The 26,446-nt window shown below is 35.5% G+C and overlaps 1 protein-coding gene across 4 annotated transcripts in view; it reads left to right on the plus strand.

Moving 5' to 3' along the window:
• anks1b (ankyrin repeat and sterile alpha motif domain containing 1B) overlaps positions 1 to 26,446 on the plus strand; it is a 221,244-nt gene that overhangs the window by 40,018 nt on the left and 154,780 nt on the right. For all 4 annotated transcript variants that reach the window (XM_051108157.1, XM_051108158.1, XM_051108156.1 and 1 more), the window contains exons 2-4: positions 16,223 to 16,303; positions 16,925 to 17,081; positions 25,228 to 25,524. In XM_051108157.1, coding sequence (XP_050964114.1) covers positions 16,223 to 16,303; positions 16,925 to 17,081; positions 25,228 to 25,524 — 535 coding nt within the window. The remainder of the gene's footprint in view (positions 1 to 16,222; positions 16,304 to 16,924; positions 17,082 to 25,227; positions 25,525 to 26,446) is intronic.

A 26,446-nucleotide genomic window follows, 5' to 3' on the forward strand; every position in this document is an offset into this window, starting at 1 on the left:
ATGTTTGTTTATGCATCATATGACGTCCTTACACAAGGGCGCGTGCACTTGTCCCGCTGTACTATTTTTGTGTGTTTGTTTGTGGCACAAACATCCCACTTTACCTCGAAACCCTAAAAGGCTTTGCTCTCCGAGTCCACGCGCATGCTAAGAGGAATTCAGAACGACCACAGAGCGACTGTTGTGGTCAGCAACCTCTGACCGTTCTAGCACTTTGGTTGACCTCTCACAGATTCTGGGTGTGCCTTATTTTAGTTTCCATTTCCTGTGTGTTGGTACATCGTAAACATGAATTTGGGTGCTAATGCCCTTGATGTACTAAACATTGGTGACTTATTATGTTTATTAATGAAGTCATGCATTAAAATGATGCTGGTATTCAACAAAAACATCGCTGTGTACCACGTGCATCTTCATTATAGCTGCTAAAAATGAAGTGCCATTATTAAACATGTCATTTATTCTGTGTTCATTATTTTGCAAAATGAAAATGTATATTGTCTGTGTTCTTTATTTTGCACATGAAAATGTATGATAACATTCAGTCATTCAAAAATATAATAATAATAAAATTGAGAAGAAAAACTGAGAGAATTCTGCACTGACTACACACACACATACTCAAAATGGAAACCCTAGACTTCTTTTGTTTTTATATAAAGCTAATTATAATTACTATAGACTAACCCTAACATAAAACATGCATTTAACAATCAAAAATAATAATGTTCTATTAAATATTGTGACATTCTTCTGTCAAACATATCTGTATAATGAACTGTATTATTTTATTAACATATTTTTAATTTCACATTAATGTATTTAAACAAAAAACAAATAAATGTATAATGTGTATAATATAATATAATATAATATAATATAATATAATATAATATAATATAATATAATATAATATAATATAATCAAATTGCATAACATATGACTGTAAATCCTGTGTAATGCTTAAATACTTTCAATATTGTTTTCTTTGAAGCACAGGATGCAAGACAATTAAAATATTTAAATAAAATACATTTTATAGATGTATAATTTGTAAGACATATAATATAATATAATATAATATAATATAATATAATATAATAATATAGTAATAACTTTTTTATATAAATTAAAGACTAACTAAAATTTAATAGTAATAATTATAATAATAATAATAATAATAATAATAACAAATATAGCAATTCATTCTGGGAGCAGACATTTCATACTTTTTTATATAAATTAAAGAGTAGGTAATTTTTAACATTATAATACAATATATACAATAATAACAAAAAACAAATATAATACATAATGCATTTTGGGATCAAAATTGGGATCAAAATTCTTCAGTGCAAAGAAAATATAATATAATATAATATAATGTAATATAATATAATATAATATAATATAATATAATATAATATAATATAATATAATATAATATAATAATATATAAATTAAAGAGTAACTAACATTTCACATTATTAATAATAACACAAATATATCAATTTAATTACAGCGCATTTTGAGAGAGAACATTTCAGTGCAATATAATAAAATAAAATATAATATAATATAATATAATATAATATAATATAATAATATATAAATTAAAGAGTAACTAACATTTCACATTATTAATAACAACACAAATATATCAATTAAATTACAGCACATTTTGAGAGAGAACATTTCAGTGCAATATAATAAAATAAAATAAAATATAATATAATATAATATAATATAATATAATATAATATAATATAATATAATATAATATAATATAATATAATATATGAACTCTCTTTAAAAAAAATAAACTAATATTTAACATTAATAATAATAACAAATATAGCATTTCGCAAGTAGCATATAGTGCATTTATGGAAGAAAACATTTCAGTGCATGAAAATCTAATCTAATCTAACCTAATCTAATCTAATCTAATCTAATATGAACTCTCTTTATAACTAATATTTAACATTAATAATAATATATAAATATAGCAATTAAATTACAGTGCATTTATGGATGAGAACATTTCAGTGCAAGAATATAATATAATATAATATAATATAATATAATATAATATAATATAATATAATGAGTACCTGAAATTTAATGATAATACAAATTATAACAAAAAATTACATTGCATACTGAAAGTGAACATTTCAGTGCACCAGACTGTAATAGCATTTACTAGGGAAAAGACTGAGACACACCCTCTTTATACTACTTTTATATGTATGTTATGTTTTCCATAGCAAGAGGAAATGGTACAACATGTGAGTCTATAACACATACAGCATTTCTAAGCGGCTAGATTAAAAGAGCCAGTGAGGGGAGAGAAGAATGGGGGGGAATCCTTTTGCTCAAGGCCTCCAATCCTATTTCGCGATGTTTAACATTAAAGTGGAGCAGTGACAGATGTCTGCTTGAGGCGTGCACAGCACCTGTCATCACCTGCTTAGTTTCTATCACTGACAGAAAAAGAGGCGCAATGAATTCTAACAAGGTTCCTGTACTCATTCAGATTTCCCTTTTGATCATTTTAATCAGACTAGGTGGTCTCCTTCTGTCTTCTCTTTGGTGTTCAGTCCCTTTCCCGTGATTTTCTGTATGTGAGAATGCAAGAGAGGCTGGATCTAGTGGCGTGGAGTTTTTATGGGAGAGCTATTTTGATAGAGTTGATAGAGTAGAAGGCCAAACAGTCTACTAGTGTTTAAAATACTTTCTTGTGGGGAGTTAATTGCACCCAGCTGTGTGTAAACAACTTTACACTCGACCCATTTGACAGAGCAAGTCACATGATAATCTGTCATCCCAGATGGGTGTCTCTCATGCTTTTTCTCGGTTTTCCAATTTAATGTTTTACACAAAATATGATAGAAATAGAGACAGACAGAAATAAACAGACTAGATAGATAGATAGATAGATATTTATATATATATATATATATATATATATATATATATATATATATGTGACCCTGGACCACAAACCAGTCTTAAGTCGCTGGGGTATATTTGTAGCAATAGCCAAAAATACATTGTATGGGTCAAAATTATGGATTTTTCTTTTATGCCAAAAATCATTAGGAAATTAAGTAAAGATCATGTTCCATGAAGATATTTTGGAAAATTCCTACTGTAAATATATCAAAACTTAATTTTTAATTAGTAATATGCATTGCAAAGAACTTAATTTGGACAACATTAAAGGCGTTTTTTCAATATTTAGATTTTTTTGGACCATCAGATTCCATATACTGAAATAGTTGTATCTCGGCAAAATATTGTTCTATCCTAACAAACCAAACATCGATGGAAAGCTTATTTATTCAGCTTTCAGATGATGTATAAAGCTCAATTTCGATATTATTATATATATTTTTTAGTTACTCTTTGAGCAGGTTACGTCGTTACGCCAGTAGGTGGCGACAAGTCTTAATAAGTGAGTCATTGAATCCGATTCGTTCAATCACTGCTTTATTCATGAACGAAACTCTCTACGAATGACTCATTGAATCATTCATTCAAGCGATTCGTAAACTCTGATTCATTCGGGAACGAATCAAATGAGTGAGTGAATCATTCTTTTAAACGATTCAGAAACGCCAATCCATGAATTAAACAAGTTAGCGTTTCATTGAATCATTGAATTGTTTGTTCAACCGATTCACCGAACGCTGATTCAGGAATCGAACACCACTACCCCGTTGTTCGAACACTTGCTTCGATTCTTCTGTGGCTTTGTTTGGAACTGTTCGCGTTGGTGCAGCAAAAACAAACAAAACAACTGTCAATATTCACAATAAACAATTTCTTGTTTATTGTCCTGTTGTATAAAAACAACAATACACTCACAGCTGTGCTGTTTTTTCATCGAATATCAACACGTTGGCACTCAGCATCCGATTCACAGCCATGCTGATATTCGAAAACAGATCATATCAATACAGAATCATTGCTCCCTTGCTAGATGGCTCATTTTGACACATTTTCCTCTGCGTGGGAAGATATTTTATGTCTCTGACTCTGTGCATCCATAGACAGTGTAACATTTTCTATTCATATCGGCTGTTTATTATATTGGTGAGACACTATTGAGTGCGTGACGTGCGGTGACACGTGTGTGTTTGTGATGTGATGCGTCTGTTAGTGTTGACAGCCGTAGTGAGCACGGTGTAGGAAGATGATGTGAAAAACACACGACAGCTCTTATTACAAACATCCCCCTTTCAAACGTCTATCCCATCATGCCTGTGCTGTCAGCTGGTTACCATAGTGAACGGCACAGACCCGCACACAGGTGTAAGATGCTTCAACATTATTTTCGAGACACAAAAACAGATTTCCATGCATGTTTACAGCTGTTTATAGAAGTAAAGCTTGTTTTAGAAATGCATAAGCATAACAGAGTCCATATATAGCCATGTTTGTGTTTCTGTTGTATGTTTATGTATCATCTCGTGGCCTGTAATTGCTCAGATAAGCTTTGTTAAACAGACAGGATGTCAGCACATCTAACTGTCCGCCTGTGACTGAATGATGAGCCGTGTCACTCTCTGTAATCAGTCTCCAGGTCATTGTATGTAACTACAGCGAGGTGATGAATGTCCGACCCTGCTGATGCCCCGGAGACCATCCGTTTGATCCTCGACAGGGTGGACGCTAAGACCTATAGAAGAGGAGAACGTGTTCTCTTCATCTCTCAGATCAGTAATCAATAGATAAGGTCAGGTCAGGCTTATAAGTGCCTGGTGTGGTCAGACGAAGTTCTTCTTCTCCCACACGTTCTTCTCCAGTAGATTAAAGTTACATCCAGATTAAGACCTTGGCGTTTAATCATCTGCCAAGTGCTTATGTCTACTACAGTTCAGTGCATCAGCAAATTGTGTTTCTGAATATGCTGGTGATTTTGAATTAGGCTGTTGATGTATGCTTGTTTAATGCTTCAGATTTTTACTTTAATTTAGCTAAAAGTTAGCGAGCTGTCTATCTAGGCTGCCTTTTGAGGTGTCGTTGGCATACTCTCAGTGAGAAAGCTGTTCTAAAAGATGGACAACATAATTATGCTGCCAAAATCCAATGCAGCGTTTCATCCATCCTTCAAGTAGAAGGTTACTCAGAATGCATTAGAGCCAGTGAAAAATTTAATTTTATATGGAGAGGTTTACACTACCACTTAAGGCTGCATTTATTTGATCAAAAATACAGTGATATTATGTTCTATTTTAATGTTTTAAAATGTGATTTATTCCTGTGATTATTTGAATTTTCATTATTCAAGTTTTCAGTGTCACGTGATTTAGAAATCATTCTAATATGCTGATTTGGTGCTCTAGTGCTTTTCTTATTATTATCTTATTAAGTTGAAAACAGTTGTGCTGCTTAATAAGTTTTGTGGAAATTATTATATTTTTCCCCATAACCTAAGAAATGTGTGTTTTATGTATTTTTGTAATTACTAAGTGTAAAACAATGCTAGCTTAGTGACATTACCAACTCTAATGCAAACATTTTAGCCTTCAATACCAATAAATATTGATTAAAATAGTTCAGTCTAGTCACATTTTCCTGGTTAAATAAACATTACTCAATTATATTTTATATTTTTACATTAACAATGTAATCAATATTGTGTTTATTAACCCTTTCAGACCTGAATTTTTTTTACTGGACAAAAAAAAATTTTTCCTCTTGATATTTGCTCTTCTCCAACATATAAATGAGTCTAAAAAAAAAGATTTGTGCAAAATCATTTTTTATTAGATTTTTCTCATGTCCACTACAATGGCCGCCAGGACTGAATAAAAAAAAATCCTCATATTTAAACCATACATAATAAGTAGAGTTTGTGCACTATAGTTGAACTAGTGTTTAAGATTTTGAACAGAATACATATTGTAAGAATGAACAATGCCATAAGAATGTAGAAAAAAGAGGTAAGATGATATGAAGTCTCAAAAAACTTGTTTTTTGGTTGAAGTGGGTGAATCTGAGTATATGTATAAATGTCTTTGTGTGTATATGTATGGGTTTATGTGTACTTGCTGATTGTTTTGATAAATATATGATTGTGTGCATTATAGCATCAAGGCATCGGTGTGTGTGGAGGGGGTGTGAGTGTGTGTGTGTGAGTATGAATCTCATCAAGTTAGTGTTTTTGGCATTTTTTTAATTTATTTCAAAATAATAACTCAAGGCAGTAAGGATTTAAACAATTTATTTCATTTGTGAACTTATATTCAACTATTCTTTTTAATAGTTAACTTTTACCTATTTTTGAATTTTTCAGTTCATTAAAGCTTCAAAGCTTCAAAGCATCAAAGTCACAAACACAGAAATTTACTTTAAATTTCACCAAGCTGATTACTCACCAAAAACTCCCATAGATCATGTTTTCATGCCATTTTAAGTCTTATTTTGATGTAACAACGTGGTTATATCTAAGTGTGAGAATTGTTTACTTACTTTTTAAAATTAGTCTTCCCATTAACGCTGTTATATTGTTCATTCAGACGCACAAACACAAGAGGCGGGATTTACCGCATGAACTAATTATATCCAATCATAACCAGTCATTTTTAATCATATCATGATGGAGGCATAGCCTCCTCTCACATGACTTTCCCCCATTCATTCTCAGTTACCCCCCACCAAACTCACTGCACGCTTTACGCCGTCTGTTAAAACTCAATGGGCTCAGGGGAGGCGAGAGAGACACAGACTCCTGCTGTAACCTTACCTGCCGGTGTTGCTGATGGACAATGTTTCTTTAAAAAAACGAGGGATTTCTACACTTTTAAAAGTTATTTTGAAGAGATACTGCCTCCCTTGCCTTCTTAATATGGGATGAGAAGCTTATTGTATTGCATAATAATTTGATGTTTTCACTGTAGTTTTCCATTCATAATGTATCTGGTTATCACGAAAAAACACGTGTCACGTGCTGGGTGCTCGCTGCTCTTTCAGCCGCCACATGGTAGAAATGTGTCGAAATAAAAATGTCATTCCAGTCTTTTTTTAAAACGTTTCAATGTAACTAAAGTTGTTTTGTTGTCATCGTAAATATTCACTTTCCCACGGCCACGAGGGGAAACTGAGATTGCGAGTTACATTCAGCCACAACGTGCAGTGCTTTTTTTTTTTTCAACACACAACAACCAAAATCAAATCCCTAGAAGCTTGTGAACAGTTTTGCTAATTCACAAGCCGACAAACTGTGAAAGTCATACTAACAAAAGTAGTAATTGTTAAACTAAACAAAATGCAAAACTGTCAGAAACACAGCAATGTGATTGTTATTGAGTGACAGACAGAGAATTTAGTTATTGACATTATTAATAGATGTACTGTCTAGCATCTTTATCACCTCAGCCTGCTTCCCTTCCTGTTTTTACACTTAGAAAAGGCGAATTTATTACATTGTTGAGTTTTCTCCCTGAGCTATGATGTGAGTTGCTATTACAAGAACGCAACATTTTTCAGTCATGACAGAAAATCAAAACAGTCTCACTTGCAGAAAGGCAGCGTGATCCTCCAAATATGGTGTCTAAACAAAACAGTTACCCAGAATGCAGCATGTTCAGATGTCAGTGTCACATTCTCTGACTATATAGTATGTGTTATGTGTTTGTACTTGCACAAGTACTACACTGTTAGCTTATCAAGATTAGCAACTCTAGTTCAAACATTTCAGCCTTTAATACTAAAAACATTGGTTAATATTAGTTAAATATAACAAAACTTCTCTTTTAGGTCTATGGAACCTAATATATGTGTGTTTGTGTATGTAATTTTATACTTAGACTATCATGCTGTTAGCATAACATTAGCAGATTTGTGTGGCTGATGGAGTTAATTGGGACTCTGCCTCAGAAAATATATTTATTCTCAGAAAAAAAGGTACAAAAGCTATTGCTGGGGTGGTATCTTTTCAAAAGGTACCATTAGAGTACTAAAATGTACACTTTAGGTACTAATACGTATTTTTATCATAGTTATACACACTCAAATGTGTACCTTTTGAAAAGGGTTCTCCCCCAATAACACGTTTTGACTTACTTGCTACAGAAGTGATGTAAGCACATCAAGTGGTCCAAAGTAAAGAACATTTGTGACTTGCTGGTCAGGGAGGCAGCATGCATTGTGGGATAGCAGCGGTCAATTACTGGCGAGAACTACTGTAGGAAGTAACCACAGCACTCCACACTCAACTGGCCTTTAACACAGACATCACAAGCACAAACATACACTTGTGTACTTTCTATACGCTCGCTTGTGTATCGTTTAGTCATTGCTTGTCCTTCAAGTAGAGATTAAGTCTGCGGTAGGCCTGAGGGATTCATACTGTTCCCTTGTGTTGGGCTTTCCGATTAAGCTTTGCTTACGTGGAGAGCAGCTTGTTAAAATCTAAATTCAGCTTCTGCTCGGATCGTTTGGCAGCACTGCATATACAAAATCTGTTTAACACATTCACACGCACAGACATAGAAACTTTTCTCGTGGGCTGATGTATTAGCTGAGCGTGCCTGCGCTCGTGTGAGGTTTCCCGCGTTGATGATGTATGTAACAACAAATTGCTCCAGCATTAATCAAAGCGATTTTCTGTAATCACATTGTACTGAGAAATAGCTGCTTGTTACGAAACAGACTGCAGGTAGACGTGAAAGATCTGACGAGGTCTAATTAACACCAAGTTGAGCCGCCCCAGACTTTGTCGAGCGTGTTCATATGTCTGTGATCTCTCATAAGGAGGCCACACACGCCCAATAACGCTCAGAGGGCTCATGGGAGAATCAATGACATCAGTGCATTTCCTGTGCCCTCGGGGTACGGTGCGGTTATTGATTGCTCGTGTCTGGTTTTAATTATCCTCCAGTGGAAATGAAAGGAGAGGGGAATCAGCCGTCCCTGCCAATCAATCTGATGCACAATCTGATTGAGACACTTCAAACAATATAGGCCCATCGACCAATCAGAATGCAGGATGCTCACGTTTTGGTTTGACCTTTGTTTTTTTTTACACAATAGAGGATGTTGAGAGTGTGTGTGTTCTAAAGCAAGCATGTCTGTTACTATTGCAAGCATTAATGGGATAGTTCACCCAAAAATGAAAATTCTGTCATTTACTCACCCTCACGTCCAAATCTGTATGAGTTTCTTTTTTTATCTGTTGAACAAAAAAGAAGATATTATGAAGACAACAGCTGTAAGTAAATGATAACAGAATTGTCACTTTTGGGTGAGGTGTTCCTTTAAACTTTTGGTGATGAAAGGTATTAGGCAGTATGTGGCAAATAGTGAAGTCACTTTCAAACCAAGCAGCTTCCTTTTGGTCAATGAGGCAAATTATCAATCTGTGTGGGAAAATCTTTTGTGAAATCATAATTGGGTGTATATCTGTTAAAATGTACAAATTTGAACTACGGTAAATGTGACAGTGCTATAACATGACTTGCAGATGATAGGCAAACTGTGTGATTTATCTGCACTATTCTACACCATTTTTGTCTAGTAGTGTGAGCATTGTGTTAACACTGAAACACAGGCTTAGTGCACTGAATGTATCCAGATGGTGTACTAAAAACAACATTTTGAATGTTGGACACTTTATGCATTCAACAGTCGTAGCTTTTAGTTCATAGTAGAAGTGTAGAGGTGAAATATGCTAATAAGGCTAACTGGGAAATGTTGAATGCCTAATTTGTTGTATGAGTACACTGTGTATAGTATATCATTTGGGACATCCAATCTGTGTCAGCAAGTTTTCTGTACAGCGAGAAACCGCATGGAATCCAGTGTGGTTTTAAATCTGATTAAATCTGCTTTTCAGTTTGAATGTTAAAGGGATACTTCACCCACAAATGAAAATTCTCTCATTAATTACTTACCCTCATGTCATTCCAAAGCTGTAAGACCTTCGTTCGTCTTCGGAATACAAATTAAGATATTTTTGATGAAATTTGAGAGCTTTCTGACCCTGCATAGACTCCGACACAACTGACACGTTCAAGGCCCAGAAAGGTAGTAAGAACATCGTTAAAATAGTCCATGTGACATTAGTGCTTCAACCGTAATGAAAATAAAAACAATGACTTTATTCAACAATTTCTTTTCTTCCATGTCAGTCTTCGATGTGGATTACTTTGTGTTATGAAGATGAACAAAGGTCTTAAGGGGGTTTGGAATGACATGAGGGTGAGAAATAACGACAGAATTTTCATTTTTGGGTGAACTATCCTTTTCAGGTCTGATTGTTATGTAGATTTTTACAGCATGCTTGCTGTGTCATACAAATATCATCTGTGTATTAATATTCAACTACACTCTTTTCAGTTTCAGTCACTTTTTTTAGGGGTTCAAGCACATGGCGCTGAAACCCTATTGTAATTATTAAAATGGTCATGGATCAACGTTCTCCATGTAAAATTGATCGTGTAGACCAAACCGTAAGTCGTAGAGACTTGAAACTTGGAGGGAAGGGGTGCTAGAGCGAACAAAAGTACAAAATCAGTCATAACTCCTAAACCTCATGTTGTTGCAGTTCTTGGCTCATGGCAGACAAAACGCATGCCTCAGAATCGATCGTGAGCCTGCCAAATTTCTTCAGTTATTTTACATTTTTTGAAAAACCTACTTTTGCAAACTAGTCCTAGGTTTTTCACCCAGTCAGAACCAAACCAATGCAGAAAGATTCTCTGAAAAGTCAATATGAATGATTATCAAAAAAAGTGTGAGTCAGTGTTGCAAAGGGATGCCAAAACGTTCAAAAAGGGGCAGGTCCACTTTTAGTTAAATGCCTATAACTCCTGAATGTAATAAGATATCTTTGCCAAACTCAGAACACTTATGTAAAAGCTTAATCTGAGGTCACAGGAAAACAAATTGTGGAGCTTGGCCACTTGGTGGTGCTATTAGAGGGAAATAAACATAAAAATGGCTGTACCTGCACAACCATTTGTCCTATCAACATCAAAATCGATGTGCACAGTCTTGGTCCGTAGTGCCACAAGTATCTACAAAGACATTTGCGTATCTCAAAAAACATGGCCGCCATTGACCGATGAGCGGCTGATTGGAACGAAACTTGGAGGGCCTGTTGGACTCACGGCCCCAAAGGTCTGAGAGAAATTTGAAAGAAATCGGCCATTGATGCAGTGCACATACGCACAATATTCATATCATACGATAGAACTCCTCATTTCTGGACAGTTTTGCCTCTAGAACCACTGCTGTCAATCAAACCGTTTGTTAAATGATTGAGAAGATGTAAAAAAAGCTACCTTTGCGAACTAGTCCTATTTTTTTTCTCTCAATCTGGAAAAAAAACACTGCAGTACAATTCTCTGGATTCTCTAGACCAACAACGATTAAAAAAAGTTGAAATTTACCCTTTGGGAAGCTATAACGGGGTCGTTTAGAAAAGGGGCCTGCCCAAATTTACCCAAAATCTTATAAAGCCTAAAGAAAAACTCAAATCTTCACGAAAACTGTTGAGCACATGCGACAGGTGATTCTAAATAAGCATACAAAGTATTAAAGGGAACGGACCTCAGCTGGCGCTATAACAGTAATGAACGCTAAAAAGCATCATACTTCTATGGTACGGTAACCAGACATACCACTTCCCGGGGACACAGCACAGGATTTCTAATTTGCCTAAAATAACCAGATGTTGGCTGTTTGCGCTGCACCATTCGATTATTGTATGATATCAAAGTGCCGCAAGAGCGATTAGAAAGCATGGACCCGCTTACTCTGCTCTCTGTAGCTCTCGCGGTACTTTGATGTCGTACAATGATCAATCAGAGCAGCGCAAACAATCAGGTTATTTTAGGCAATTTAGAAATCCTCTGCTGAACGTGTCCCTGGGAAGTGGCACATTTGGTCACCCTATGGTAAATTACCTGGTTTTGCCAAAAATGCTTTTTTTTAATCATGTAATGTCGGTGGGTAGAGCCTTGATAAATAATATGTAATGTGTTTTACCATATATGCTTAAATGCCTTAAGCGCTTGAACCCCGGTAATCACTGCTTGCAGCTATATTTATAAATTGTAAAAATATTTTACAATATAATTACTGCTTTGGTGAGCATGAGAGTCTACCTTTACATAAAAAGTAGTGTATCTAGCTTTTTTGTGTAAAATAATGCACAGCGATTTAGCGTGATTTGTCAGCGTGAGATATTTTAAGTTTGTTTTCTTTGTGACAGCATGTCTAGAGAGCAATTGTCGATGCTCGGTTGGAGTTTGTTTGAGCGTCTCTTTCTCTCTTTCGTTCTCCACGTCTATTCATATCCTCTTCTCCAGTAACCCTCCCTCATGCGCTTCCAACTACGCAAGATTCCAGAATGTGTAGCCGTGCCAATTAGTTCTGCGTTGCTGTGTGTGTGCGTGCATGTATGTGTCTGTGTGGCAGGTTGGGTAACACTGATATACTGTATGCAGTGCAGCACCCCGGTGCTCTCCACACACAGGATGAGTCATACACTCACAGCAAAGGCAGGGCTTTCCCTCGCTCTGAGCCGATGCTCAGATTTCATTCCAGTTTGTTACAATATTGCACTTTTATCTCAATCCTTCTGTCTCACCGGAATTATCAACGTGAGGCGTACATCCAGCCACATCACAGTCGCACTCTCGCAGGCCATGACCTCTGCTGAAAGCGGAGGGAATTAACATTTGACATAGCTGATGCTCAATATATGGAGGAAATACTCTGCATAGCTGCCTAATCTGTTGAGGATTGGCCTTGTTTTGCAGCTCCATCTAATGTTGTTAACTAACTCGATTTGAACCTTCTCAGTTGTTCCTTTGAGATGTACGGCTGCACAACAGACACATTAGCAATGAATAAATGCTGAAATGCTTGATATATGAGAGTAAGTGAGCAGCTCATCTGGTATGTGTGGAGTAAAAGCAGCCAGTTAGGATGAAACAGGGTTTTCGCTTATCGTTTGATTGACAGTCTCTCGGGTTGAGTGCAAATGATGTTTGATGTGTCTGTGCTTAAGTACTTGCTTTGTATGCTTGATGTGTAAAGAATGTATTGGGTTCAGTGTAAGTTCAGATCTAATGGTGGCGCCTGTCAGTTACCAGAAAATATTTTAATATTTTGACTTATCATGTAATTGATAAAAACAAACCAAAATCACACTTACAGTAATGGGGCAATGATGTTTGGGAAATAAGTTAATACTTTTATTCAGCAATAATGCATCAAAATGGTCAAAAGTGACAGTGGAGACTTTTTTGATATTACATTTTAACTTTCCGTTCATCAAAGATTCCTGAAAAAAAAACAGAGACAATTATTTCCATAATGTGTGTATACACTGCTGCTCAAAAGTTTGTTTTGTCTCTTAGGCTCATCAAGGCTACATTTTATTTGGTCAAAAATGCAGAAAAAAAATATTGTGAAATATTATTACAATTTAAAATAATGGTTTTCTATTTAAATATATATTTTAAAATATAATTTAATCCCTTAATGCAATGCTGAATTTTCAGTGTCACATGATCCTTCAGAAATAATTCTAATATGCTGATTTATTATTATTATTATTATTATCAGTGCTTGAAACAGCACTGCTTAAAATTTATTTGGAACCTGTGATTCTTTTTACAGGATTCTTTGATGAATAAAGAGTTAAAAAGAACAGCATATATTATAGTTTTTACTCTCACTTTTTATCAATTTAATACATCCTTGCTGAATAAAAGTATTAATTTCTTTCAAAAAAAGAAAAAAATAATTTACTGACCCCAATTTTTTAAACTATAGTTTATATTGTTACAAAAGATTTCTATGTTGAATAAATGCTGTTCTTTTTTATCTTTTTATTCAAAAAAATATTATCCAGCAAAACTGTTTCCTACATTGATAATAAATCAGTTTTTTAGATGTATTTCTGAAGGATCATGTGACACTGAAGATAATGCTGACACTGAAAATTCAGCTTTGCATCACAGAAATAAATTATATTTTAACATATATATAAAAATAGAAAACAGTTTTTTTGTTTGTAATAATATTTTACAATATTGCATTTTTTTTACTGTTTTTGATCAAATAAATTTAGCTGTGATGACCATAAGAAGCATAAAAAAGTATAAAGTGCCATGTGATCTGACATCCCCCGCACCCTTCCCCCAACTTGTTTATTTATGAATTAATAATTTATGATATTTGCGTCATGAGTTATTGATTAATACATAGAATATAGTGAGGGACGAGTCTGAATGTTTTTTATTTTTATTTTTTTTATGTTGGGTTGAGTTATAGTAAACACAAAATATTCCTTTAAAGGGTCCCGATAACTTTGGTTCCCTCTCATCGTCTCACACACTTTCAACCGTTGTCCCCTGAATTAGGTTCAGAAGTTTTCTCATGCTCCTCTGTCTAATGTTGTTTCTGTAGACCATTGGAATGTCTATTTATGGAACACTGTGTGTGTGTGTGTGTTTTCTGTGATTGGTCGGTCATGTTGTGAGTCATATCGTGGGTCGTGGCCTTTGTCCTCCTCATGTCTGTCTGGGGTGAGTCTCTTTATCAGTCTAGACATCAGTGCTATTGACTGCTCATTTTCTAGCTATGAACTTCAGCTGCAACTGTTTTCAGGCATTAACGTGTGTGAAACCGAGAGAAAGTATCTAAAAGTATTACGTTGCCTTGATTAAACTATAAATCATATTTTGAAACTAATTCTCAGAGCGTGAACACACAGTGTGCTTTCTGTTTATTTTTGAATTGGAGAATCAATGACATTTTTAGCAATGATTTACTAGAGAATGAATGATGTTTTTCTGCCATCACTGTATGATTATGCTGTGATGCTGTGAATCCATAGTTTGTGAATTAAAATGAATAAAAATAGCTAAATCTGATAAAACCTCTTCATTTATGGACATTTGTGGACATTCTCAGTTGGACAACAGATATAAATAAAATATATATTTTAGGGCTGTCATAGTTCTTGTGTTAACTTATGACATATTATTATATTAATTATGTTTAATGCAATACTTTTAACAATTTTATGATAACAGAATTTGATGTTTGTAAGAATATTCATAATTATTTTATCGACAGCTGTATTTTTTTGTATTTTTTATGATTGATTTAAGATTTTATGGCCTTAGTTTTTAAAAATAAAAAAGTTAATTTTATTAGAAGAACATAAAAAATAATAGAAATAAAATAGGAATAATAAAAATAAAAATAAAACCAACCTGTTGATAATAATAATAATATATAAAGCAACAAATCTCTCCTTATTTTTCACATTCATTTAGGAATAGTTTGTATTAATCTACATTACCAGTCAAAAGTTTTTGGGCAGCAAGATTTTTAATGTTTTTTAAAGAAGTCTCTTCTGCTGAAATAACAGAATTCTAATATATATATGCTTTAAAATAGTTTGAAAGTGATGAAAAAGATGTTTATAATGTTACAACAGATTTCTATTTCAGATAAATGCTGTTCTTCTGAACTTTTTATTCATCAAAAGACTTGGAAAAAAAATCTACTCAGCTGTTTTCAACATTATAGTAAAAATAAATGTTTTTTGAGCAGCAAATCAGAATATTAACATGATTGATCTGAAGGATCATGTGACTGGAGTAATGATGCTAAAAATTCAGCTTTGAAATCACAGGAATGAATCAAATTTTTATAATACATTCAAATAGAAAAGTTATTTTAAATAGTAAAAATATTTCACAATTTTACTGTTTTGCTGTACTTTGGATAAAACAAATAAAGGCTTGGTGAGCAGAAGAGACTTCTTTAAACACTAAAAATCTTACTGTCCAAAAACTTTTGATTGGTAGTGTACAGTAAGTGGATGTTTTTATTTCACATTTTTTATTAGAAAGGATTCTTTATCGTACTTGTGTGGTTCTTGCCAAAAAAGTGTGGAAACCCATGATCTGTGGTATTTCCCCATTTAGATATTGAGGTAAATACTGTGTGTGTGTGTGTGTGTGTGTGCAACACTTTAAGGTCCTGTGGAGATCGTGAGAAACAGGAGAGTCCCATAGCAATCTTGGCATGAGCATGGTTTACTCAAACTCTGCTGTATCAGCTCTCACATCAACTTTGTCCAGAAATAACTCATAAAATTTGCTGTATGTGGTTTTGTTAGTAGTTGCACTGATGTCTTTTTACTGAGCTGTACTGATTGATCTTTTCATCTCTTTTGCAGTATGTGGAGAGGCGTCAATGTGAACTGTGCTGATGGCTCAGGGTACACACCTCTGCACCACGCGTCTCTGAACGGGCACAGGTGACACTCATATTCTCCAATTCATTAACAGCCTCTTGAAGAGTGAATAGCTGAATTAAGACACTAAATCAAATGAATAAGCTTTGCATACTTTCATACCCGAACATCTCAGACAGTCACTCCCTCCTAACATGGTGTTATTGAATTAAACAGGGAAAGCGCTAGACGCCAGGATTACTTAGACATTTATAGAGGTGTAATCCAGCTCACGTACATAAAAATCAGAAGACTGTGTCACATTAGGGTGGGATTGATGAAATAGGGGTGGGGTCAGATTAGTGTGAGGTGGGTGGAGTTATATTTGACTAATGAGGGGTTTATGGGATGAGGCGGTGTCAGATTAGTCTGATTTTTTTTTTAAAGCAGGATGGAATTAGATTAGCTCAGGGTTTTGGGTGGTTTAAACATTTGCTGTAAGAGTAAGGCCAGAGTAGCAGAGGGATTTTATGTAACTTGAATTATGTATTATGATAAGAGCACAATTACAGCAGGCATTGTGCCTGCAAAAAGCTTCATGAAGTTAAATAGTACCATAGAAGATTTATGGAATTTTTGGTTTTTAAGAATGAAACGCGCCCCCACACAATTACATGAAATTTTTCTTATTTGTTTTTTCCTCAGGGATGTGGTGTTGAAGTTGTTGCAGTTTGAAGCCTCCACTAATGTGGCAGACAGTAAGGGCTGTTTTCCTCTGCATCTGGCCGCATGGAGAGGTGACGTGGACATAGTCCAGATACTGATCCACCACGGGCCGTCCCATAGCAGAGTTAATGAGCAGGTACACACACACACACCCTTAGAGCAAATGTACTGTTTGTAAGCTCACCCAACAATCTTAGCATAACATTTGCGTGACACGTGAATTTAGCCAAGAAAAAGAGAAAAAGATGTTTGTTTTCTTAATCTTTATTTAGAATCTGAAAATTCTTAAAGGGATAGTTCAACCAAAAACTACAATTCTGTCATTAATTACTCGTTGAACATGTTGTTCTAAACCTGTAAGACCTTTGTTCATCTTCAGAACACATTAAAATATTTTTGATGAAATCCGAGAGCTTTCTGACCCTTCATAGATAGCAACGCAACTGACACATTCAAGGCCCAGAAAAGTAGTAAGGACATCATTAAAATAGTCCATGACCATGTGACATCTGTAGTTCAACTTTAATTTTATGAAGCTACGAGAATACTTTTTGTGTGCAAGTAGTAATTTGGTAACACTTTACCATAAGCTTCTATTAGTTAAAGTCACCATGAAATCAAAAAGACTTTGGGACTATGCTGACTGTCCAATAACCAGGCTTTTGGCACCCTTGCTGGGAGTTTGATTGATAGGCGATCTGACCAATCATAACGCCAAATCCATTTTGTTTGACAAACAAACCGGATAGGAAAGTTGATAGATTAATGTCAGTAGAGTCAAGCTTGAAAATGGTGTACTGATATCATTCCACTGGTGAGACAACATACCATCTGATGTTCATTCATGTGTATTTCATGCTATAACTAGCAAAAAGAGATTGATTCACCTATGAATCACTTGAACTGAGGCGCTACAGCGATCTGTCACATTAATGCCCCAGAAATGATATTTATTGTTTGATGTAATTTAAAAAATGACAAAATTTGAAAGCGGAAACTTTGTTTCATACCAGAAGTAATCCGCACTGTCTTGTCTGTTGGCACATTGTCAGTGCCCTCTTTGCACTGCAATGATGTGTGGCATGAGAACACAATGGCCTCAGTTCAAGCGACATAAACCATTAATCTCTTCCTCTTTACTACTAGTTATAGGATGAAATAAACATGAATGAACATTAGAGTTATGTTGTCTCAACTGCAGAAAGACGACAGTATACCATAGTCTACTGACGTTAATCTAACGCTCCTGTTTGGGTTGTTTGTCAGTCAAATGGCAGATTGAGCATTATGATAGGTCAGATCGCCTGTCAGTCAAACTCCCGGCAAAGAGTGAAATCCCGCCCTACATTCCAGAAACTGTTTCACTCGGATGTAAGTCACAGTAGGGAAGAAAAGACTGTCGCAACTACTGTTTCATGCAGACTTTAATGTCAGTTAATCCATTAACTAACATTAACTAACAAGTTAGTTAAGGTAAGAGATTTGTTTGGGCCTTAGATGGACTTGTTTCAATGGGTGAACAAAAATTTCTTGGAAGTGTTTGTCAGCTAGTTGGTTGCTAAGGAATTCTGTGTGGAAAATTTTATTTTTTTCTTTAAATTTATTTAAAAACTGACAAAATTTGGAAGCAGAGACCTTGTTTCTTACCAAAAGTAACCCGCTCTTGTCTGTTGGTGCATTGTCAGTGTCCTCTTTGTATTTTTCACTGAGTGATGATGTGTGGCTTGAGTATACAATTGTCTCAGTTCAAGTGGCATGTGAACCAGTCATCTCTTCCTCTTTACTACTAGTTATAGCATGAAATAAACACAAATGAACATTAGAGTTATGTTGTCTCAATAAATTCTGTGTGGTTGTTAGGTTGTTAGGTGGCCATCCCCAAAGTGCTAAAAATATTCAGTTGTTTTAGGTATGGCTTGGGTTTCATAAGTTAGTGGCATATTTTCATACATACTTACATAATGATACATCTGGAAAGTAATTGCACACCCTTTCATCAAAAAAAAAAAAAAAAATAGTGGAGAATGAAAATTTTAAACCTGAGCAATAACAAGCACTAGTATTGAGTGCTAATAAGCACTTTACATTAGTCTGCTTCTAATAGTACACATTTATAAACACTTAAAACACCTGTGCCTGTGTTTTCAAGCAGGCACATATACGCACTCTTACCAGGTTTTTGACAGTTTGAGGCCTGTTCCTCGCATCTCAGCGCATTGATGGGCTGATGGAGGGTTTGTTGAGCAGAATCAGAGCATGTCTGTGAAAGGCCTGTATTTACCTGCAGTTAAAATGCTGTCTCAGTGCAAGGAAAGAATGCCACGCTCTCTCCTGCCATCTGCCTCACTCTTAATGACCGCACCAGCCGGAGAAACAATTACGTCCAATCTTCAGCCCTCCTCAACTCACTAAACCATCAGCTTGATGGATAGAACTTCACCGCCGGCGTGAGTGCGTTTCGTAGAGACAAAGACAGTACACAGCATTCATTCACACTGTCAGTGGTCTGTTAATAATGATTAGGGCCTGTTTTTGAGTTTTCAGTTCATGAAAAGAAGTTGATTTGAATTGGCTCAAAATGAATTGGATTGCTTCTCAAGTCAGTTATGAATGCTGCATAATCCTAAATGTTAAAAATAGTTACTTTCACTCCATTTTACATCCATTTCTCTAAACGGGTGTGTGCAGCACTTTACAAGCAATAAGCAATAGTGATGATACATAGACCTGGACACACACACAGCCGGTGGCACAGACTTTATGGCGTATATTACACTGCAGTGTGGGATGCTGAGCTTTTTATGACTTGGACATTACTCATATCCGAATATAATATTCATATATTTCGTGTCAAAGGGTATGCTATTATTTCCGCACTGCTATATAGAGGCTGTTTATAGCCCCATCATTTCAAGGTAGTGTTTTATAGTTTTAACACAAACACACAAGGGTTATAAACCCTTCAATAAGGAATGTCAAGTTTTGTGAATTTGTGTGCTGTAGTGAAAGGGTCTAAGTATGAATATTTGAGTCTTTGTGTTGTCCAGATTTGTAAATGCAATAAAAGCGGAGAGCTTCCATTTATCATTCTTTCACCTGAAAGGACGTAAAATCAATCTGAACACTCAACGCATTTCTGCCACGTTCATATTGAAGATCCGCGTCAGACGTACCTGCAGGTGATTTGTCACTCAGCGATCTGCATCTTCACAGAAAGGAACATGACAGCCTGTGACAGGCCCATTTTACAGCATATGACCGTATATTAAGGAAAGTCTCTGCTAATTTACTTGAAGAGTACTTATATCACTCAGCTAAGTGAATAGGATAGTTCACCCAAAAGTGAAAGCTCTATCAGTTTTTACTCACCGTCATGTCTTTCCAAGTGCATATTACTTTGTCTTTTCAAACACACAAGGTGATTTTGTTTGCTAATAAATGGACAAGGCTGAGGTTGGTTTTGTTTAAACACATATAAAAAAGCTGTTGGTGTGTCCATTTGTAGATTGATGCTCAGTTTATTGACCTATTACACAGAGGCAAAAGCTGCTTGACTCTAATGAAATGGAATGAGAAAGCTCTCTGTTTGAGTGTGTGTTTACTTGGCTATGCTTTGGGGACAGATCTGTCCACAGAGGTGAGCCAAATCTGATGAAACCTTCCTTTGGGACATTCTGGGATGTCCTCTTTTGGAAATAAGTTAAATTAGGGCATGCTTATGCTGTAGCAGTCAGATTAGTTTTACATTAGAGCTATTATAGGTTGTACTGTTTAAAAGTTTGAGGTCACTACGATTTTTTCTTTTATGCTCGCTAAAGCTGCAATTTGTTCAAAAATGAACACAGTAATTTTGTGAAATATAACATTAAAATGTTTTTAATCCAAACATATTGTTTTCTATTTGAATATATTTTAAAATGTAATTTATTCCTGCAATGCACAGCTGAATTTTCAGCAGCCATTACTTCGGTCTTCAGCGTCACACAGTCCTTCAGAAATCATTCTAATACGCTGATTTTCTGCTTAAGGAACATTTCTTATTATTATCAATGTTGGAAACAGTGCACTTAATATTTCTGTGGAAAACATTTTTTTTTTTTTTTAGCATTCTTTCATGAATAGAAAGTTAGAAAGAACAGCATTTATTTGAAATAGAATTTTGTGTTACATTATAAATGTCTTTACTGTCACTTTTTATCAGTTAACTATAGAAGCCTGTTTCACTACTGAATAAAAAAATAGAAAAGGCAATTGCACAATTGTGACTTTTTTCTCCTCAGAATTGCATGATATAAACACAACTGCTAGTTATAAAGTTCAGTTTTGAGGGGTAAAGAAGACTGATATGTTCTCAGAATTGCAAGTTTATATTTCACAATTCCATCTTAATTCACAATTGCATGCTATAGTCACAATTGTGAGATATAAACTCGCAATTCTGAGATAAAAAGGTTTTTATCTTGCAAATCTGACTTTCTTGAAGTATTTTTCTTGGAATATTTTTATATTATAGTAATAGTATATAGTTTATATCATGCAATACTGACTTTACGACTCACAGCTCACAACTACGAATTTATAACATGCAATTCTGAGAAAAATGGTCAGCTGCAAGTTTATATCTCGTAATTCTGACTTAATTTCTAAGAATTGCAAGTTTAAATCTTGCAATTTTGAGTTGTTTTTTTTCTCATAATTGCGAGTTTGTATCGCACAATACTGACTGCAACTTTATATCATGTAGCTCTGAGAAAAAATGCCAACTGCAAGTAGTTGATTTTGTCAGAATTGCTAGTTTATATCTCGCAAATCTGACTTTCTCAGAATTGCGAGTTTAAATCTTGGAATTCTGAGTTTTTTTTCTGGCAGTTGTAAATTTATATCATGCAATACTGGCTTTACAACTTGCAGCTGTGACTTTATATCATGCAATTCTGAGAAAAAAGGTCAACTGCAAGTTTATATCTCACAATTCTGACTTTATTTCTCAGAATTGCGAGTTCAAATCTCACAAATCTGACTTTCTCAGAATTGCAAGCTTAAATCTTGGAATTATGAGTTTTCCTCACAATTGCGAGTTTATATCATGCAATACTGACTTTACATCTCACAACAGTGGCTTTATATCACGCAATTCTGAGTATAAATGTCAACTGCAAGTTTATAGCTTGTAATTCTGACTTTCTCAGAATTGCAAGTTTAAATCTTGCAATTTTGAGTTTTTCCTCACAAATGCAAGTTTATATCACACAATACTGACATTACAACTTGCAGCTGCGACTTTATGTCATGCAATTAAAAAAAAAAAGTCAACTGCAAGGTTATATCTCGTAATTCTGACTTAATTTATCAGAATTGTGAGTTTATGTCTCAGAGTTATATCTCAGTTCTGACTTTCTCAGAATTGCAAGTTTAAATCTTGCAATTTTTAGTTTCTTTTTCTCACAATTGCGAGTTTATATCACACAATACTGACTTTACAACTTGCAACTGCACTTTATATCATGCAGTTCTGAGAATAAATGTCAACTGCAAGTTTATATCTCCCAATTCTGACTTCGTTTCTCAGAATTGTGAGTTTATATCTATTTGCATCTCGCAATTCTGAGAAAAAAAGTCAGAAGTGGTTTTCCATAGTTTACTGCATCCTTGCTGAATAAAATTATTAAACAATTCTCATGACACCTACATTTTTGAACAGTAGTGTAATATATTCAAAAATACTTCTGTGTTAAAATTCAGTAGGAAGTGTTTAAATAGCTAGCATGTGTTTGTTTGAGCATCTGGACATAGATCCTTAGTGGATGAGTCTTCTGTATGTGTTTAAGAGAGAGGGAGTGTGAGAAAATGGCTAGTTTTGTGCATTCCTCAGGAATGTTTTGTTTTCTGGTTGGGAGGACGAAAGGTTACACCGTTTTCTCTGACTCCAGCTCCTCTGAGCCCACAAGAGACAGCCCTCTGAATTCCTCTGTTTCTCTCTCACACACACACAGCGTTAGCCAGATGTGTTTGTGAGTCCTGGTGTCAAATATGCAGTGTTAACACTCTAACCCAGTTCTCTTTAGCACAGGTCAGTAGTATGAGGTCACTTCCTGCGTTAACAGAGCAAGCATATGTGAGAGAATAAGTTGAACCATGTGTTTTATAGTACGATGGTCAACTTAGCACCTAGTTTCCTGTGTTTGGATGGAATATAATGTTGATTACCACAAAAAAGTGATTTCTATTTTTCTCTTTCAATGGAAGTTAGCATTTAAATACTCACTATTAGTAGTAAAGCCACGAGACATGATGTCAGTTTGAGAAAATTGCTTACTAACTTTTTGTGTGAAGTTGTGTCCGGTTTTAACTTTATTACAACGTATTGTCATAAGCACTAAAACCCTAAAATGACTGTGAAATTACTATTTGAACACCTTTATAGCTTAAATAATTCACAAGTTTTAACAGAAATGAATGTAAGAATTATAAGCTTTACATTTCTGCTTAAATCATCATAATGAAATTTCTATATAAATGTAAGAAAAAACTCTTTTTTTTATTTCATGGTATTATTTTTTTTAAGAAAATTAGGGCTATCTTTTTTATATTTATTTAATTTAATTTTTATGTCAATCAGCATTAAATGCTCTATTGAGCTTAACTTGTATTGAACCCAGAATATTCCTTTAATTCTACAGTATCGGCTCAAACACCGAATCCACTTAAACCGCACTGGATTGTACAGGATAGCCAAGATTAATGTGCTCCTCCACACCTCCTCTATCCTCCCGTGGGCCGTACTGTCTGTCTGTACATCTGCTTAAGTGCTCCACTAAGAGATGAGACTCGTGGGGTCTTCATCTGTGAACAAAGCACTTTTGTTGTATCTGTGTGTCTATTTTATACTTTAATTATGTGTTTTGTGTCGTTTAAAGTGCCGATCGTTCTAGATACGTCAATGCTATTATGTGTCATTTCACCGATTGAATGCGAATGCCGCTTCTTCTGTTGTTTTATCATGACAGCCCGTCTTGGATATTAACCAATAGGGCGTGAACAGTATGGAGTGGAAAAGCGGCCTGCTGTCTCTCTGGATATTGCACTGTCTGGCCGACATACAGATGCACGACGGAGGCTGCGCTCATAGATGCAGGAAATTACTCTGTGTGTGTGTTTTGTTTGGTGTTCAAGGCTGAAAAAAGGGAGATTAAAGGAAGAAAGGCCGGGCATAGAATATGAGAGAGCGATAGAGAGAGCGAGAGATATCTGTCTGCAGTATCAGGTCTGTTTCTTTGTGCTGCTTCAGGGACTGGGAGTCTCTTATCATCATTTTCAATCATGTCTGGCTAATTAAGGAACCCATTTTCTTGAAATAAGTCATTGCAGTTAAAGCAGCCGCTCGCTGCGGTTCTCTTGTTTATTGACAGACCTGCACGAATGCTTGTTCTGTCGTCATACCACAGACATAACCACACATTTTTCACTCGCTTGGGTTTGTTGGAGCACCCCTCTAAACACACACCCACTCACACACACAGTTAAGAGAATGAGTGCAGTGTGCAATAGTGGCAATAGAGGGCGCTGTTGAGTCATCTTTAGCTTATGGCCTGTTTGTGAATGCACTGTTCCAGTCTGTTAGATGAGCTTCTCATTACCCTTGTAGGTTTACAGCTTTTAACAAACCGCTAACTCATCCCACACCACCTGGAGGGAGAGTTGTGCTATTACATTTCTAAACAATCAGACTTGGAAGTCCTGGAAGTTAATGAAAATGAAAAGACTTACAATAAAGGAGAGTCGTAAGCCATGTCTAGACATATCTCTTTTTATTTCTGTCACTACTAACCCCCCACTAGTCGACCTTTAAAGAGATAGTTCACCCAAAAATGAAAATTCTGTCATTAGTTTCTCACCCTCGTGTCGTTCCAAACACAAGACTGTTGTTCATCTTCGGAACACAAATTAAGATTTTTTTTTAAAATCCGAGAGCTAGTAATTTGTCGTTATCAGTTTTAACCAGCTGTGTTTGATTTGTATTATCATTAAACAGCGTTGAATTACATTTGTGCCATGGAGGGATGTGATCAGGCTGTGCTGCTGTGTGTTGTCTTGTGTGTAAAAACAGCCTGACAATCGCCTTAGGCCAGTTGCAATGCATTATGGGACTTATTTAGGGCAGTAAGTGATTGACAGACAGTTGTCATGGTTATATGACATCTCATGTTTTGATAATGGATGCTTCAGAGAGAATTTCTGTTAGAGTAACATGCTGTCTTTCTCTCTCTCTTTTTCTGATGTAGAACCTTGAAAAGGAGACAGCGCTGCATTGTGCGGCTCAGTACGGTCACTCTGAGGTGGTCCGTGTTTTGCTTCAGGAGCTGACGGACCCTAGCATGAGGAACAGTCGAGGAGAAACACCGCTGGACCTGGCCGCCCTGTACGGCCGCCTGCAGGTGGTCCGAATGCTGCTGACCGCCCACCCCAACCTTATGAGTTGCAATATACGCAAGCACACACCTCTACATCTGGCTGCACGAAATGGCCATCACGCAACCGTTCGAGTGCTGCTGGAGGCCGACATGGACGTTAACACACAGGTCAGTGTGTGTGGGCAGGATATCTTGTTCCTCTAGAAGTCCACACGACTTTTGCTCTAGCTATAAGTTGTCATGCTCAGTTGTGAGAGAGAGAGAGTGTGTGAATGGTTTAAGGGCTCATATGGATGAATAATTAATCTAGCTTTGAGAGTAAGTGAAACACAGTAGAGGAACACTCTGTTCTCAGTCCAGGGTTTCCTCAGGCAACCCTCGTGTGTGTTTACTTGGTTATACTTTAGGGACAAATTTTGTACCAAGAAGTGACCTAAATCGTACAAACCTTCCCTTTGGGAACATTTTTGGGAGAACTGGGGACATCCACAATTGAAAAAAAACAATTCAAAACTAAAAGTTGAATGGAAAAATAAATGAAAAATGACTTGTGAGGACGTTTGAATGTTAGGATTAGGCATAGAAAATAGGTAACAATATGTTAAAATGATAATTAATTTAGTGAATGAAAGGTCCTCATTAAAGGGACAGTTCACCCAAAGATGAAAATTACCCCATGATTTACTAACCCTCATACCATTCTAGGTGTATATGACTTTCTTCTTTCAGACGAATACAGTCAGAGTTATATTAAAGAATGTGAACGTGAACGTGCTTAAAGTTAGTGGCAGATAGAGATTACAGTTTATAAAGTTTTAAATAAGGATATTTTTCTTACACAAATGCATCGATTCGCTTCGGAAGGCCTTAACTGGAGCCATGCAGAGTGCTTTTTACGATGAATGGATGCAGTCTTTTGGGCTTCAAAATCTTAAACCCCATTCACTGCCATTATAAAGCTTGAAAGAGCCAGTTTGATTGAATACAATAAGTTTGATTGAATACAATCAAACTTATTTTTTAATATAAGTTTGATTGTATTCAAAAAAGAAAGTCTTATACACTTAGGATGGCTTTTCATTTTTGCTTT

This window comes from Labeo rohita, chromosome 4 (genome assembly GCF_022985175.1).
Source record: "Labeo rohita strain BAU-BD-2019 chromosome 4, IGBB_LRoh.1.0, whole genome shotgun sequence".
Taxonomy (NCBI): domain Eukaryota; kingdom Metazoa; phylum Chordata; class Actinopteri; order Cypriniformes; family Cyprinidae; genus Labeo; species Labeo rohita.